This window comes from Gouania willdenowi, chromosome 7 (genome assembly GCF_900634775.1).
Source record: "Gouania willdenowi chromosome 7, fGouWil2.1, whole genome shotgun sequence".
NCBI lineage: Eukaryota > Metazoa > Chordata > Actinopteri > Blenniiformes > Gobiesocidae > Gouania > Gouania willdenowi.
In genome coordinates, this window is record NC_041050.1 from 30,557,055 (window position 1) to 30,574,734 (window position 17,680).

The window sequence follows — 17,680 nt, forward strand, 5'->3', positions numbered from 1 at the left end:
TCAGAGGCCACACAGTCAAAGCAATCAAAGTTTAAAAGTCAGCTTCTTTAGTCCACATCAGAGTCTGAGGGTGTGTTTAATCCTGACCAGAGTAAATACTACAAGGAAATAAACTCTAGCTAATGTAAAGTAGACTAAACAAGGCTGATCTAAATGAACTCTAGGTTAACCATCATTAAATCCAACAACAGGTTCAACCAGTTTAACATTTTTATGGTCAAAATTCAGATAAAACACAATGTTTCTGATCAGAGGAAGAAACGTGATTTAAGAAATGTTATCTAACCACAAAGAAAGTTTCTCCAAGTGCCAGGAAGAATAAAGTAGAAAATCACACCCAATTAAATTAGCATTGGTGACCGCAACATAAGAAATCCTGTGTAAATAATCCTGTGTCCTGAAACTTTTCCCCCCTTGTACTTATCTGTGATATAATAATGCCAAGCTCCCAACAACAAACCACAGAACTGGCATGTGAGTTCACTACTGACGCTCAGCTGAGTCACTGCTGAGGCTTTAACCTGTGTGTCTGCAGGCGCTCCAAGTCAGCGGTGGCAGGTTGAAACAATCACTGTGTTCTCAATACTCACTGTAGCTTCCACTGAGTCACAGATAAACCGTTGTTTCACAAGACATCGGGCCAGAAAAAAAATGTTATGATGTTGCATACATCATAATCAGGAAAACTTTGAAAAATAAAAGTGTTTAGTTATTGGATCTACAGGGTTTAGTATCAATTTACTTAAGTTTTAAAAGAGGATCTAAAGGCAGCCATAGTCTTTTCCAGCTGTAAAGTTGAACAACACACGCGCACACGCACACACACACACGCACACACACGAAACTTAGAAGATGAAATGAGGGGACTTACCTGTCCGCAGCCGGGAGCGTTACACACAAAAGGTCGGTCATCCCCCATTTTTGCAAAGAGCTTGCAATGTAGCTGTGGAAGTGGAGAAGAGGAAAACATTGCTGCAACTATTTGGAAAACTGGAAAACACTGAAAACAACAAAAAAGGGATGCTGCGGTTTGTAGTCTCCAGTTTGTGCAGGAACCCAACGCGACTTAAAAATAACCCTGGCAAGGAGGAAAACACGCAAAGAGGCAGCGTGACGAAGCTTCCCTGGTGACACTTCCTTCTCATGGGGGGGCTTTAGTGTGGCCAATAGGAACTTGCTTAGTGGAGAGCACCACAGCCACCGTTTATACAAACACATCGCCCTTGCTTTCCCTCTTCTTTCTGTCTGGTTTCCAACCCCTCCTCTTGTTACCACTCCCTCTCCTCACCTCTTTAGCACCTTACCATTTCCCTGCTGCAGAGACGTAGTCTGGAGCCTTCCTTATCTGATTCAGCTGTTTCTTTTGGCCATGTATTCATTTAACTGCACAAACATTTCAGGTGAATCTACAAAAAATAAATCTAATTCACACTGTGATGACTTTTTCTTTTACACAGTCAGTACTAGATTAAAATGACAGTGGAACTCCGATTCCCATGTTGTTGTCAGACTAGTTAGTTTATCTGGGTTAGCCCCCCTAATAATAACATAGTGGGGTAGATACTGCATGGTCTCCCGTAGAAACTGAAAAAGGTGATATTGCGCATGGATACAGAAAAACATGCAGGGGTTTTCAACCTTGTAGTCGGGACCCCATTTGTGGTTGTGAGAAACTAGGAGGGGGTCGCCAGATGCCTTCAAGAAACCAAGTATATTTTCTGAACAATTTGAGCCCATTTTTTGCTTATTTTTACACTTTTTCCTGCAACTACACCAAATTTCAACCTATTTTCATAACTTTTTCTTGCCATATTTTTGCTACATTCTCCCATTTCTGCCACTTCGCCATCAAATTTGAATGCCTTTTTAGTACATTTTCTCACTTTCAAGACATTTTCAGCACTTATAAACCCTTTCCACCATTTTCCCTCCTAATGTTGCATATGTTATTATTATTGTCACTTTTAAGTTCCTCTTTTCACCATATTTCATGCTTCTTTTTGCCAATTCAACAACATTCTCGATTTGTCATGCCCATTATTTCCCAGTTTAATCTAATTGTTAATACTTTCTGTGACTTTTAAGCCAATATTGACACTTTGAATCCTTTTTACCACTTTTTTCTAAGTTTTTGGCAACTCTAATTTGCAACTTTTAACCAATTTCTATGGTTTTTAAAAACTTCATTTCACCACCTTTTCCACCATTTTTGGTCACTTTGAACCCATTTTTATTTCTGATTAAAACAAGGACCATAATTTTGCTGACTTCATGAATAGGCCCCTAAAAGCTCTCCCCTTTATTCCCCCTCATAGATGGCCCTGTCTCAACATGACTGTTCTTCAACGTTCATGTCTGTGTTCAACCACCTTCAGCTACAGTGGGGGTCCTCGGTCTCTGGCACCTATTTTTTGGGGTCGCGAGCTGAAAAGGTTGAGAACCACTGGTCTAATGTATCTACTTGTTAAACTAAAAAAACACTTTTTCTACTATTTGGAAAATTTTTTGAAAGCTTTTCCCACGATAATTTTTTTAAATATATAAAATCATAGTTTATGCCTCATAGATGAATGAATCAAACATTCACTCAAAAAAGAAAGGAAAAAGGTAGAAATCTCAGCACAAAATGTCAATAAACGGAGTATTTATGGTGGAGATAAAAACAACCTTTTAAGTGGTAATTTTGACCTTTTTCCTTTCTTTATGGGTAGATGATGTTCAATCTATGAAGTCTACACTGCGATTTTTATCTGATAAAAATCGTGGGTAGCAACTTTAAGTACAGAAATAAAAAATTATCTAAAAATTTTAAATATCTTTTCAAAAGTCATAGCATTTAGGTATAGTGCTTTATTTGTGGGGTGATATTTAGAGCAAATTTCTGTAGTTTTAGGGAGAATTTGCAATCTGATGAAAACATATGGTACAAATTAACATACTGTCACATAACTCAATTTACATGAGTAAATAATGAATCATCAATCTTTATTACCTGCTAATACTGTTCTGAGTCATGGGGAGCATGAAAGTACATGAAGCGAATAAAACGATTATATCTGGTACAATTTTGATTTAAAGTTTTAAACATTTACAAATAACTACCGTATTATAAGGCGCACTTAAAATCCTTTAATTTTCTCAAAAATTGACAGTGCGCCTTATAATCAGGTGCGCCTTATGTATCAAGTTAACTACTGTGCTTCAACATACTGAACTGAAAAAGTGAGTGTATTGTTCTGTATTTTAAGTGTTAATCCTGAACAATGTTGAGAGTTATTGTTAATGAGTTGAATAAAGTTTGACTTATCTGACTATTTTATTTCGCTTAATGCATCTTAATAATAATAATAGTAACAATAACAAACCGGTGCGCCTTATAGTCCGGTGCGCCTTATGTATGAAAATAGACCCAGTCAGACCCATTCATTGATAGTGCGCCTTATAATCCAGTGCGCCTTATAGTCCGAAAAATAAGGTAAATAAAACTCTAACCTTCGCCTTTTTCTCTTTCCCAAGAGGGCTTCAAGATATAGTGAAGATAAATATGCTGTTTTACAAGCCAAACACGAAAAATTGTGAAGACAGAGTGGGAGGTTAATAACAAATAAGTCATTAAACTTAATTCTGAGAAGCAGCTGGAAGAAGAATAATGGCGCGTTCACACCAAACGCATCAAAAGCATCAGGTGTACATTCACAATATATGGCGGGCGCTCTTCTTGGAGTGTCGAGAGGTCCCGCTGTGCATCCCGCGCCTCCTGTGCGGAGCGTTTTGAAGCTTTTCGCGCAGCAGACGCTGCACGTTTTGAGATTTCAAGCTTTTGACATGCAACCCACACCTCTAATGTGGCCGATGCTAGAGTTGGAATTGTTGAACTTTTGGCTGGAATCGCTGCATGTCGACGAATTAGGGGCTTTCCCCAACCGTGACGAATTCAGAATAATGAAAAAAAAAAAAAAAAAACACTACCCGGGGACAGATGGACAGGCGCTCTTCTACTGGAATAGAGCGCCTGTAGTTGGTGTCCTGGTAGGAGATGCGAGTTCCGATGCGGGTTAGCAGGTCGTCAAACTGGGCACGGGAGAGACGGAAGTAGCACTGAAAGCGACTCATCCAAGCGCAGCCCTAGTGAATCCAGAAACTGCGCCCAGAAGTCGGAGGCGGCGTGTTCAGCAAGGAACTCCAAACTTTATTCTCCATTCAACCACACTTCTCTATAGCCCTCTGACATCACAGTGCACACACTGAGTCACACCAAAATACATTTGACCAGAAACACCGCCTTCTCAACACAATAACGTTCCCCACCACTTCACAGTCACTGGGTGAATAAATGAGCGTAACTGACGACGCCACAATATCATCCACTGTATGAACACGACCGGCAACAGAGAAACCCCTCCCCAAAACGCGCTCAAAGCACTCTCTTCCCAACTTGTTTGGACGCGCGTCAGAGCGTCTTCCACGCTGGTGACAAGCATCTGATTCAATGAGCACAAGCATCCAACTACAGGCGTGAGGCACGCTTTTGACGCACGAAACACGTTTGGTGTGAACGCAGCTTTATGGACCTTCAGTGCTTCCAGCAGAAACAAATCAGTGCCTTTCTAAGGGTGTGTGATATTTGCAGTTAATTGATATAAATGTAACCAATCACCATTACGCTTGCTGATGACAATCATCATCATGTTTGCCTCTGTGTGACAGCGGCTTCAACCACAGAGACCACAGAGCAGGAGGAGCTACGTCACAGATTTAGACTTGGGTTGGATTTAAAAAGTTGGATATTGAGCAGAAAAATATGATTGAAAGATGTGTCCTCCGGTGACCGCCTGCAAGCAAAGGAGCAGTTTGTTCTAACATTTTAAAACAAAACATGTGATTGTGAGGAGAGCCAGAGGAAGCAGTCAGTCTCCGACCACAAGAGAGAAGAAACAAGTTTGCCCTACTACTCAACCACAGACCTCTATTGCACACACTTTTTGAAAGGGCACTCTGGATTATAAAAGAGTAAGTGTTGGACTGACATTACAACAGCCATTAAAATACACTTGTGCTAAGACATGGTCCATTTCCAATTGAGTTGGGTTCCACAATGATTAAAACCTAATACGTAGTGAGTCGCACATACTTTAATGAGACACAAATGCCCAAAGTGTTTGGATAGTTTAAAAAGGCCTCTGTGAATTAAAATATATCAGAATTATACGGACCTACTGTTGAGTTGAGTTTGCTCCCAACTGTCCAGCCGGTGCCTACAGACTTTATATTTCAGGTGAAGCAATGGATTAAAGATGGATTGGAGTCAAGGGGTCTCAGAGAAGAATCTCAAGTGTGCATAACCACAGACAACACCGCAAATATGATGAAGGCAGCAGTAGGGCTGGGCAACATATCAAGGTTCAAGATATATCGAAATTTCTATTTTGGTGATACAGAAATATACAATATCGTCTAGAACAGGGGTCTGCAACCTGAGGCTCTCGAACCTCATGTGGCTCTTTGACTCTTTTGCAATGGCTCCCTATAGCTTTAAATAAATAATTGTTATTTTCATTATTTCATAATGATTAATGACATTGGCACCAAATAAAAATCATGATATAATAATTTGTCAACCTAAAAATAAATCACATTGTGCAATAACTCTGCACCTCCTGCAACATCTACAGACCATCAACTTTCCTTTCCCCTGTTGTTAACCTCAAGTTTTAAAATCACTGCCAAGAAAACTAAACCAACTAAAAGACTGTTCTGAAAGAAAATAAAGATTCCAATTGTGTGGACAGATTCATTTAACTGCCGACATGCCAGCTAAATATGCATGCTTGATATGTGGCAAGCAATTAGCATGAGTTGGCTGACATTACCATGTGTTATCAAATTTAAGTGAATTTTTTGTAGCCCTTAAAATCCATTAACTCTAAAATCTTCTTTACATAACATTATTATACCCCACCACAAAGTGTGGAAAGGGGACATAAATTTGAGCTCTGCGCGTCCGTCTGAGTTAGAAACCATTTACGATAGGATAACCAAATTCGGTGTGTGGCTCAGGGTATCAATACCTTGATGGAGTTCGAAAATGAGAAGCGCGCAATTATTTTTTCCGGAGTTATTGCCCTTGATCCGTTTTTCTTTCCTATGTTCGAGGTATCTTCAAAGGGGACAGCTTTGCTCAGAAACCATGCAAGACAGTTAGTCATTTTTTATTCTGATGTGATAATATTTTCTTATGTATACATCCAAGTTCTTAGAATTAGGACATTTAGGAAAAGGTTGTGAGTTATAATGTCAACCAATCTGGTGGGGGATGTTGATGACTATGTCTTCTTGTTCTTGATATAATTTTTAGTGTATAGAAATTTATACACTATATTGTCTTCATTGAGAAGGTATTTTTTTGGCTGTGGGAGGACTTTAAACTAGGTGAGATGAGGCAAAATGGCTCCTTAGAGAGTTATGCTACGTTCACACCAAACGCGGTTTCTGCGGCACAAGCGAACAGATTACATGCAAAGTCAATGGTTTTAAAGGTTGCAGACCGCTGGTCTAGAACAATAGCTTATTTTATATTAAAATAATCATTTTAGTTGCTGATTTTGCTACTTCTAAAAACAGCATGAAATCCTGTGTGCATCCTAACCCAGACTTTCCCCTAAACAAGCCACACTACAGAACTCACTCACACGTGTTGTCCCTTATAGGGGAAAAAGCCAGAAGTGGCTCATATTGTGCCGGTGTGGCATTTTGCATCAGCAATTTTAACACAGAATTTCCCTCTGGTACGACTTTATAGATTTAAAAGTATTTAAAAAAATATCGAGATATGAATTTTGGTCCATATTGCCCCGCCCTAGGCAGCAGCGCTTTGGTCACAGGTTCCACCTTGCATTGATAGATTATAGGGATGTAACGATTAATCGTAAGGCAGTTAAAAATCGATTCATAGGTATCACGGTTGAAATCGATTTTTTGACAATTGAATCGCAGTACTTTTTTTAACCAGCAGAGGGCGCCATCCGGAAGTGTTGGCGGCGGGCGGAGTCTGCTAATACTTTCTTTCTGGCCGCCTTCTACTCTTAAATATGTTAATAAATGATTCATTACCCCTTTAGCACCGAAAGAATATCTGTAATATTACTTGAATATCTGTAAAAGTCACGTTTTTATATTAGCTCTGTCTGCTAGCATAGCATCTCTTCTTCACTGCAAGATATCTGCATGCCAACCGACCACTGGGTTACCAGCGCCCTCTGCTGGTCCAAACAAATATGACGTAAATCAGTGAAATCACGGTTTTTTTTTTTTTTTAAGTCCAATTGTTAAGGCACAAAATACATTTTTAGTTGCACTTTTAAAAGAAAAAGAACTGTTATGCAGTTTTGCATTGTTTATTATAGAACCAGAATTTAAATTAATAGGCTTAATTTTCATTTGTATTATTCCTTTATTTATTTCATTCAAGATTTATTTTTAGTTAAATTGCATTGTTTTGAATAGTTGATCAAGGAATTCTTTTGACAATGAAAAATAAAAGGAAAATAATACAATATTTTCTAGTTTTTTTCTTAAAATTTTTTTTTATCTACAGTCCCATTTTGTAAATGAAAAAATCGTGAGAGAATCGTATCGTGAACCCAGTATCGTGAATCGAATCGTATCGGGAGTTGAGTGAATCGTTACATCCCTAATAGATTATAATGTTACACTCTTACAAACAGAAGTTTTAACCTATTTTAATACTTACTCCACCAGGTTGGACAGAAATGGTGTAAGTTAGCCAAGTTATTTGCTGGAAGTATTATTTATTTTGCGAGTTCTTCAAGAAGTGAGCAATTGTTGACAATATTTTCACTATTTTACATTATAGAATACAGCCTGTTGTACTGTTTTTGTTTAAAATGTGTTTTTTTTGTGTTCATTTGCACTACTTTGTATCATAAAGTGCTGAGTTATGTTTGAGTTCAATAAATGTTCTCACAGTGACAGTGCGTTTTTATTTTATATAATTTTTAATCAATTTAGCTATATAACACTTTCAATTATAACGCGATGTATACCATTACCAAAAAGGGATTTAATTTATACTGTGATGAATTTTATGTCATATATTATCGCCCAGCCAGTTTCAGCTAGTACACGACTTTGATAATACAACAACAAACACAAGCATATTTGACTTTGCTGTGTTCAATATAATGTACAATATAATGCACAAAAATGTGTTGAATCTCGATCCAGCCAAAATTAATCTCAACTAAACAAAGCAGTCCTGGTACTTTGGTGCAGTTGTTTCCCTTGTGTGGAAAAACAGCATATCATTGTTTATTTATAGTAAAGATTGTTTAAATAGAAAAACTAACACTTTGTTCTCCCGTGAATTAAAGTGTTAGGTACAGTGTTATTACTACTACAGCGTTAGTGACCACATTACCCTGCGTAGCGCCTACTTTTCTTCTGTGGGTCATCAAACTTTATTGGATAGGATGGATTATTCATTACTCTGGCGAGGCATAAATATCTGAAAGTTTTCCCAGTGTTGAAGTCAGTATATTTTCCTCCTTGTCCCACTGTGCTGAGGACACCTGTCTGTGAGCCAACACATGATTACTGAAGGATTGCACTGGAATATGATGCTCCGTCATGTCGCTGAGCCAGAAACAGGCCTGACTGTTGTGTCTCTCAGCACCATGACTTTTCAGGAGAGAAGGCGTCTGTTTTCTACTGGCTCTCACAGTCTGCTCGTCTATGTACAGATGAAAGCATTTTAAAAAAGCAGAGAGGTCTTCCCTGATGAAGACCTCCCATGGACCAGTGAAAGCCAACAGGTCAGTGCCAGGTTCCTCACAAAGTGCCTACAATCTACTGAGTCTATTTGGAAAGAGAAGGGTCCACAAAGCAGATACTCCATGGACCTCGTTATAGCGAGGGTGTGGACCATGTGGGGGAAATGGACACATCTGGCTCGAGGAGTGGGAAAGGATTTCAGAGTTTACTTTTCATGAAAGTAACGCTCGATGTTATCTTGGCAGACACAAACTTAAGAGAAATGTGAGATTTGATTCTGTGGAAAGTTCACAATGAGCGTACGATGATGGAGTGAGAAAACAAAATACCACTTTCACTGCAGAACACACCAGTACGTCTGCCCAATGTCTACTGGCAAACTTTATAGGTACAGCATTAGGGGTGTCCCAGAGGTGAAAGTAACTCATTACAAGTACTCACGTTACTGTAATTGAGTTGATTTTATCTGTACTTTTTTTTAGTATATTTCTAAATCAGTAATTTTACTTGTACTTAAGTATGTTTTTAAAAAAGTAAAGTAATATGTTACATTTCTACACCTAACCGTTACTGAGTTAATAATTATTTTTTGTTGTAAAACAATCAACGGACATTGTGAAACTACAAATAATGAAATGACCAGATAACAATCAAATGCATCACATCACACATTATATTTGTACATTTGTATTACTTTCATTTTTACCTTTTTTTTATAATTTTTTTTCTACTGTAATGTGTACACTTGTTTTATTTAATCCTTATTTAATTATGTACATTGTCTTTTTTCTTTCTTTGTTTAGTGTTTATGCTTTTCATTTGTAATATTTCTCGAGCCCCTGTGACATAAGTAATTTCCCCCCGGGATAAATTAAGTATGTCTGATTCTGAACTTAGAGTCTGAGAATTTTTTTTCTATTTTGAATTGAATTCATTAGTTTTATTTTATTTTACAAAATAAAATGAAAAGAATTTCACATTTTGACAAACCTTTTATTTTATACAGATGCCTTTGCGTAATTGTGCAAGATTTGGTCTCTTTCTTTTATAGAGTTTATACATGAGATATTTACTGTGCGCAAGGGAACCGTGGCAAGATTTATTACCAAAAATAAACGTTGGAAGTGAAAGTAACAAGTAACTTTTACTGTGAGTACTATTTCATTGAGCTACTTTTTACTTGTACTTGAGTATTTTATGTATGACTTACTTGATATAGATCTGATATCAGCAAAAAATAACTGAATGGTGTTATGTTGGCCAGCACCTTAAACACCAGATAAAATCTGTCCATTCGACAATCTATTCTATCCAACAGCTGACAGAATTAAAAAATAACTGAAGTGAAAGTGCTATTTGTTCTTCTTGTTTTAAAGTTATTTTTATGGGTCTTCTCATTTATTTTTGTATTTATTTTATTCAATTGTAGAATATTCTTAAGTTTAAGTAGAACTAGCAGTTATTTTGAACTTTAAAAATATATTATTTTTTGGTTTTATTGGATATGTTATATTTTAGGGTTCTCTAATTTATTTATTTATTCAATTGCAGAATATTCTTATGTTTAAGGTTAAAATGTATGTAACCCATTGGTTAATAATAAATGGGTCCGTTTTTTTTTTTTCTCAAACCTACTGTTGCTGACTATTGTTTTCTCTTTGCTCAAGCCTTTTCTAACATTCCACACTATAAAATAAGTAGGAGTGTCCCAATCCGATATTGGATATTGATCCGATATCGGCCAGAAAATTTTATCGGACTGCATCTAAAATCTCGAACATATATATATATTACATTGTAGAATAATGTAGATATTAGAAGTTAAAAGGTATGTAACCAACTGGTTAATAATAAATGGGTCAGTTTTTCTCATACCTACTGTTGCTGACCATTGTTCTCTGTTTGCGTAACATCACTTGATCAAGCCTTTTCTAGCATTCCACACTACAAAATGAGTCAAAAAAGTATGTATGATTCGTGCTGATATCGCGTCGGATCAATATCGGCATCGGCCACTACTCAAGGCTGCAATATCGGTATCGTATCAGAAGTGAAAAATTTGTATCAGGACATCCCTAAAAATAAGTAATAAAAGTATACTGGTTCGTGATGATATCGGATTGGATTGATATCGGTATCGGTGAATACTCGAGGCTGCAACATCGGTATCGTATGAGAAGGAAGTGAAAAAAGTGAGATCAGGACACCCTTACAAAGCATTTATCATACAGAATTAAACAGCAGCAAATTCTCGACACCTCGAAAGAAATCCTGGTGCTATTTTTTAATTTACACCTTTGAAAAAAAAACAAAAAAACCTGAAAATAATAAGAGGTGTGAGACCTGTAAAACGCTCGCCTCAGGGAGATCTCAATTCTCTAGAAGGTAATTTATTACATCCTGATTCATATTCCAATTACTGATTGATCACCCACATATCAAGTTCTCCTATCCTCGCCTCCTTTCATTCAAGGTGACATCGCAGACCTCGGTGCTGCTTCCTGTCCGTCTCATTGAGCCGCTGCCAGTGTCTCAATGTTAACTTGGATTTCTCCGACTCAGCAGGTGTAGGGGAACAAGTCCCAGCTATAATCAGCCAGTGTTTGATGCAGCCTGCTAGGAAACTGACTAAACAAACTGTATTAATAGCTCACACTGCAGCCATGACTGCGGAATCTGAGGCTTGAATTGCCAGAGGGGGAAAGGGAGACCCCACAAAAAGGAAAAGAAGTAACATGGTGGATGGTGAGCAGGCTGTGATGGGGAAAATGTAAAAGTTTGTGAGCTGCACTGGGTCAATCAAGTGTTGTGAATATGAAAAAAAAAGGGGGAAATCGCTGAACTTTCCAGTTTAGGGTCAAGCATGCGCAGCAGCCAGTATGTATTTTTGTAAGCAAGTGAACATAAGATTTAGTAAATGGAACAAATGAAATCCTATATCCCACCTCTGCATAACTAACAAGGCCTGAAGGATAAATCCATGACAAGCGAGCACACAATACAGGACTAAGCAGGATGCACTCTGGCAGGTTATAGATTACATGTGTGATTTAGCAAAAGTGACATTTTATCTTTGAAAATACATTTTTTTAGGTTTTTACAAGGGTTTCTACAGCTTCAGTCAAATTAAATTCAAGACTTTTAAAGACTTTTTATTGCCGTTTGAATTTAAATTTAACACCAACTTCACAGTAAACAAAATTGAGGGAAAAAAAACGTCACATCAATTACATAGTTTTTTTTTGTTCCATTGTCAAGTGCAGACATGTAAACATAAAGTAAACAAAAATACACACAAAAATACACAAAATGTCAGTAAAATACACAAAAAATAATCTAAATCACTCAAAACACACAAGATGACAACAAAATAGCCAAAAATATATGAAACAACAACAAAAATACAAAAAACAAACCCATTAAGAAAAATATTTGTTGGACAGGCAATTTTCATTAATTTACATTTCCCCATGTTGTTGAAAGTTGCAACGCGCATCTGCACAAAGTCCAGCTGCAACAATGTCACTGTTTTGTAGTTGGTTCCGCGGTCATGATTGAACAATGTTACAGTAATATTATTATTTATTTATTTTTTAAATGGATGTTACCATTTAATGTGAAGTGAGACTAATTACAATCATAAAATCATACTTATGGGTTAAAATTAAGACTTTTGAAACAAAAATTTAAGACATTTTAATGACAATGAAGGCCTTATTTTTAGATTTACGCTTTTTAAAACTTTTTAAGGATCTGCGGGAACCCTCTTCACTCATTTTTATTTCTTTGTCAACATTACTCGACAATTTAACCCCTAGAACAGACAGACATCTTTGTTTTAGTGGTTCCCCAGAGTTCTACACAGTATGTCATATACTGCAGTATCAAAGTACAACACATTGTAAAAGGAACTATTAAGTAAGTCTTTTGTTTTATATAACACACCAAGTGTTTTTGAGATTTTTTGTCTTTAAATAATTTATGTGTTGCCTCCAAGATAATTTATAGTCAATTATATGACTCCCAACAACTTGGTATCAAAGACACGGTCAATTTTGTTTCCATTTATTGCAAGTTATATTTCTTCAAATAACACATTTTTGATTCTAGAAATCATGAATTCAGTTTATTTATTTATTTATTTTTTAGAACAAAATATGGTTGTATCATCTGCAAACATAACATTTTTTTCTTAAAATTGTCTTCATTTATGAATCCCAAATCAATCAGATTTTCTCCCAAAAAAATTATGAATTGATATTTGTACTTCTTCCTAAAAGGAGCATCAAACTGCACCAGTGCAGTCAATACACTGCAAGTAAGCTTTTAAATCAAAGGAAAGAGATCAAAACCTAATACTTTACACTGGCTCACAAGATAATTTACTATATATTCTGCTTTTGGAGGTTTAAACCCATACATGACTTATAATTATATGTAAGTCAAATGTAAACCAAGCAAGTCTCTCAGATTCATGGATTATGGTGAAGCATTATTCATCCTATCCCTCGTTTACACTTCCACGGATAAATTATGTGTAAAGTATGTGATGCACCAACAATGTGACTGATACGAGTCCCTGCAGGATCTTCACTTTAACTTCCTTGGTTTTACGACCAATTTCTACTTAATTTGAGGAAATTTTTGGGGAACAATTTGAGGAAAATTGCAGTACGGCAAAACAGAGCACTGGGAACTATTAGGAGTTTCAGCTGAATTAGTTGGCAATTTACGAAATGATTCATGTTTTCTTTGAGATTTTTACTTTTTTCCTGCGTGCCGAATTGAATTCTCTAAAGGGCCAGATTTGGCCCCTGGGCCTTAAGTCTGACATGTGCTTTAAAAAAAATATAAATTACAGCATTAAAGCCAGCCCATTTGATCAAAAATATTTTCTCTTGTTCCTATTTTTAAGTGTTGAAAAAGGAAAAAAAAAATCTGTTTTTTTCTTATTGTTGCAGTGAACAATTATTTATCCATCTTCACTTATTTTATTGTTTCATTTTAAAAAGCATCTTTTTTTTAATTAAATGAGTCAAATACATAATTGCCTTCTGGGCGATATGGACCAAAACTTATATTAATTTATTTTTCTCAAAAATTGTGATATACAATATAAATCTTGATATTTTTATTTCAAATTAAATCTGACCAGAAACAAAATTCAGGGTTAAATTTGCTGATGCAAAATGCCACACAGGCACACACATCAACAAACAGTTGCACAATACGTTCCACTTTTGGCTTTTTCTCCTCTAAGGGACAGCACGTGTGAGTGAGTTCTGTAGTGTGGCTTGTTTAGGGGAAGGTCTGGGTTAGGATGCACTCAGCAATACATTTAACTGTGCTTTTCATGCTGTTCTGAGAAGCAGTGAAAACAGCAACTCCTGAAATTAGTATTTTATAATAAAACAAGCCAAAATAGAAAACTTGATATTTCTTAATGCCAGTAAGTTAATGTAGGGATGTCCCGATACAACTTTTTCCATTTCCGATATGATACAGGTATTGCAGCCTTGTGTATCGGCCGATACCAATATTGATCTGATATCAGCATGAATCATACACATACATATATATATATATATATATATATATTTTTTGTTTTTTGTTTTTTTAATAAAAAAATTATAATTACTTATTTTGTAGTGTGGAATGTTAGAAAAGTCAGCAACAGTAGGTATGAGAAAAACTGACCCATTTATTATTAACCAATTGGTTATATACATTTCAACCTTCAACATAAACATAAAATCTAAAGTACTCTACAATTAAATAAAATAAATAAAAAATGAAATGGTGGAGAAAAAAAAAACGGTAAATCTGGAAATTTGAGTCCGATATCCGATATTCGTTTTCAGGTTAATATCGGACTGATATCCAATATCAATATCAGATCGGGACACCCCAAATGTTAATGTTTTGTTTATTTAGACAAGGTTTTTCAGGATATATTATCTCCTGACATGTTTCGACTGTCAACTGCCAGTCTTCCTCAGAGGTGATATGCCTTGATGTGTCCCTACAAGTTACCTCATAAGGAAAGCATCAAAGCATTAATGAAATTGATGAGAATGCATTCCTTATTTAATAGAGCCCAGTACCTCTATGAAAGTCAGAGGTCGGGCTGGGCGATATATATATATATATAGCGATATTCAAGAGATGTATCGATATATCGCCCAGCGTGACGATATCTCGATATTGCATTATTTTTTTCACACGATTGATTATCCATATGCTCGCGCTATCAATTTTTAAAATTTAAAAATACATATATATATTTTTTTCCATTTAAGATTTACAGTTCACCAAGACAAATTCCTCATGTGTATTCAATACATTACTTGGTCAATAAAGTTGATTCTGATTTTATTATTTTCAAAACCTTTTCTGCTTTTTCACTAAAATGTGCAGGTAGATCACAGAAATTTTGTCATTGTTTGTTGAAGGAACCAATATTTTGTTGACTGGAATATTGCACTATAATGGTGTCACTGGTAAGAAAGACCCTATTTTTTGTTTACAGAAAGCACTATTGGAGATACTTATTCGTTTACATTGGTATGTTGACACTTATTTACAGAAATGTTGCACTAAAATAGTGTCACTGTTCATAGGAGACTTTTTCAATCTATTGTCTTTCAGAGATATAAAATAAAAATTGTATTTTTTCACTTAATCTTTTTTTTTTTCTTCTTGTTATGTCATAGATTATCATAGATTGATTTTTGACCAATAAATTGATAATCGCAGTATCGTCATATTGGGAGATAATCGTTATCGTGAGCTGTGTATCGCGTATCATGAGGTACCCAGAGGTTCCCATCCCTAATATATATATATATATATATATATATATATATATATATATATATATATATATATATATATATATATATATATATAAATAAATGACAATAAATCATGCATGATAATGAGCATGTAACATCATTGTGTGTTGAGATGCTGAAGCAAACATGCTGTGCTGCATTCTTCCCCTGCTCTAACACTCCTGTATGTGATGGAATGAATACGACTGCCAAAAACATGGCCTACATTCCTCACGAAGGTGTTGACATGCATGGATATGCAGATAGTAGGCCGTTCAGCAGTTCAAGTTTCAACATTAAAGGTTATCATTATAACATGGGATGTTCTCTAATGTCCTTCTTGCAAACTTTGAGAAGATGTCTTGACTTTCACAGTTTAAAGCAAAACAAAAAAAAAACCAATAAAAAACACATTGTTGCAACAAGTAGTCGGCGTCACCACCAGTAAAATATCCAAGCCCTGTGAGACTTAAAGTTCCTTCGTTCAGACAAAGCTGGCTACCTTTAGTACTCAGTTCAGTAAAGTTAGTCTTTTTAAGCCTCCATTACCTGCTGGCTAGCAGGGACACCCTTAGCTCCGCCTGTTCCCGTAACAGCCCCGCCCACAGAGCTCTCTGATTGGTCAAAAGCACGTCAGTCAACTGTAGCTACTCCCTGCATTGCTTTGGACCCTGTCAATAACACCATTCAGCTGCTTCCTATTGGTCAAAAGTCCCCAAATCAACTTTTTGTATCCACGCAAAACTAATGGATAGCTACCGTGGCTAGCGTTCCCAACAGGCCATATATCGAAGTCTGCTCCAACAGCGTAGCTAACGCTGTTTGCGGTGACAACAAACGCGCGTAAATCCCTATGTAGCGAAACTTAAAGGGCGGCTGGGTGTGTTTTAAAGGTGTTGCAGACGTTAAAATCAGGTAAAAGCAGACCGAGTGGGTAGTTTGGCAGTTAGCGAATTGACACTGCTGCTAAACGCCACTCAGGATCCGAATGGTGCTGCCATAATAGTTCTGACAATATTACAGACGAGTGGTTTTCACACCGATAAACACTGAAAAGTGTCGCATCCATCACAGCTGTCAACTACACTAATGTAGTTCACAAGTCTTAGACGAAATAAAAGGTTTTTTAAGTGTTTACAAACTCACCCTTGCGCCCCTCTCTGTGGCTCCCCTTTCTACTGGAATTCGACACTCCCCTCGACGTCGACTTATCGCGAGATTTCAGGCGCAACGTAGACGAGACGTGATGGCTTAAAACGTCACGAGAAATCAAAATGCATTTTATACTGTATAACAGTATTTTTAGATATTGAATGTAATTTACCCATTTAGTGCTCTATTGAAGCAACGATTTGAAAAGTAATTGTATATTTTGTTGTGAAGAAGAAACCACTGAACCATAATATAATATAATATAATATAATATAATATAATATAATATAATATAATATAATATAATTAACACCATGACTTCCTTATCCACAATATACTTGGACATTTTTCTATACATAAGCAAATGTTTTTTGTTTTTTTTTTAAAATACATCAAACCTCATTTCACTGCCTTTCACAATTCATTTTGACAATATTTTAAATCCCTTAAAATCCTAAAAACAAACAAACAAAAAATAAAATAGTTAAACATGTTTGAATATTTTACATTTTACATTTATATTGTAAAGTACCATTGAATTATCCCTTTTAAATTTGATTTCATTTACATTTTTCTTTATTTGTGTGTTTTGTTTGTTTTGTTTGTTTATTTATTCTGTTCCTCAGAATGAACTTGTGGTATTGATTTTAATATGTTATCCTATCCATTGTTCTATTGATTGTTGTATTGGACATTTAAGTGCCTTGTTTCCTGTATATACTGTGCACTTTACATTTGTTTAGATGTTGTACATTTTTAACTAGACACTGACAAAAATGAAATAAAATGTTGTGGATATGACTAAAACTGAAGTATTAAGTTCAATTATATAAATACACATATATAAAGTTGGCCTATTTATATTTACAAAAACGCATTTGTCTTCCAAGCCCATTCATCTTCCA

At 35.9% G+C, this 17,680-nt stretch overlaps 1 protein-coding gene across 3 annotated transcripts in view; it reads right to left on the minus strand.

The window, feature by feature from the left end:
- atf7a (activating transcription factor 7a) overlaps positions 1-16,889 on the minus strand; it is a 37,158-nt gene extending 20,269 nt beyond the window's left edge. The window contains exons 1-2 of one of the 3 annotated variants that reach the window (XM_028452352.1): positions 16,770-16,889; positions 872-943 (exon numbers count right to left, since the gene is read on the minus strand). In XM_028452352.1, coding sequence (XP_028308153.1) covers positions 872-919 — 48 coding nt within the window. In that variant the 5' untranslated portion in view covers positions 920-943; positions 16,770-16,889. Of the gene's footprint in view, positions 1-871; positions 969-16,769 lie in introns of those variants that run through there. The other 2 variants (XM_028452351.1, XM_028452353.1) reach the window with 2 other exon arrangements.
- Positions 16,890-17,680: the final 791 nt, after the last annotated feature.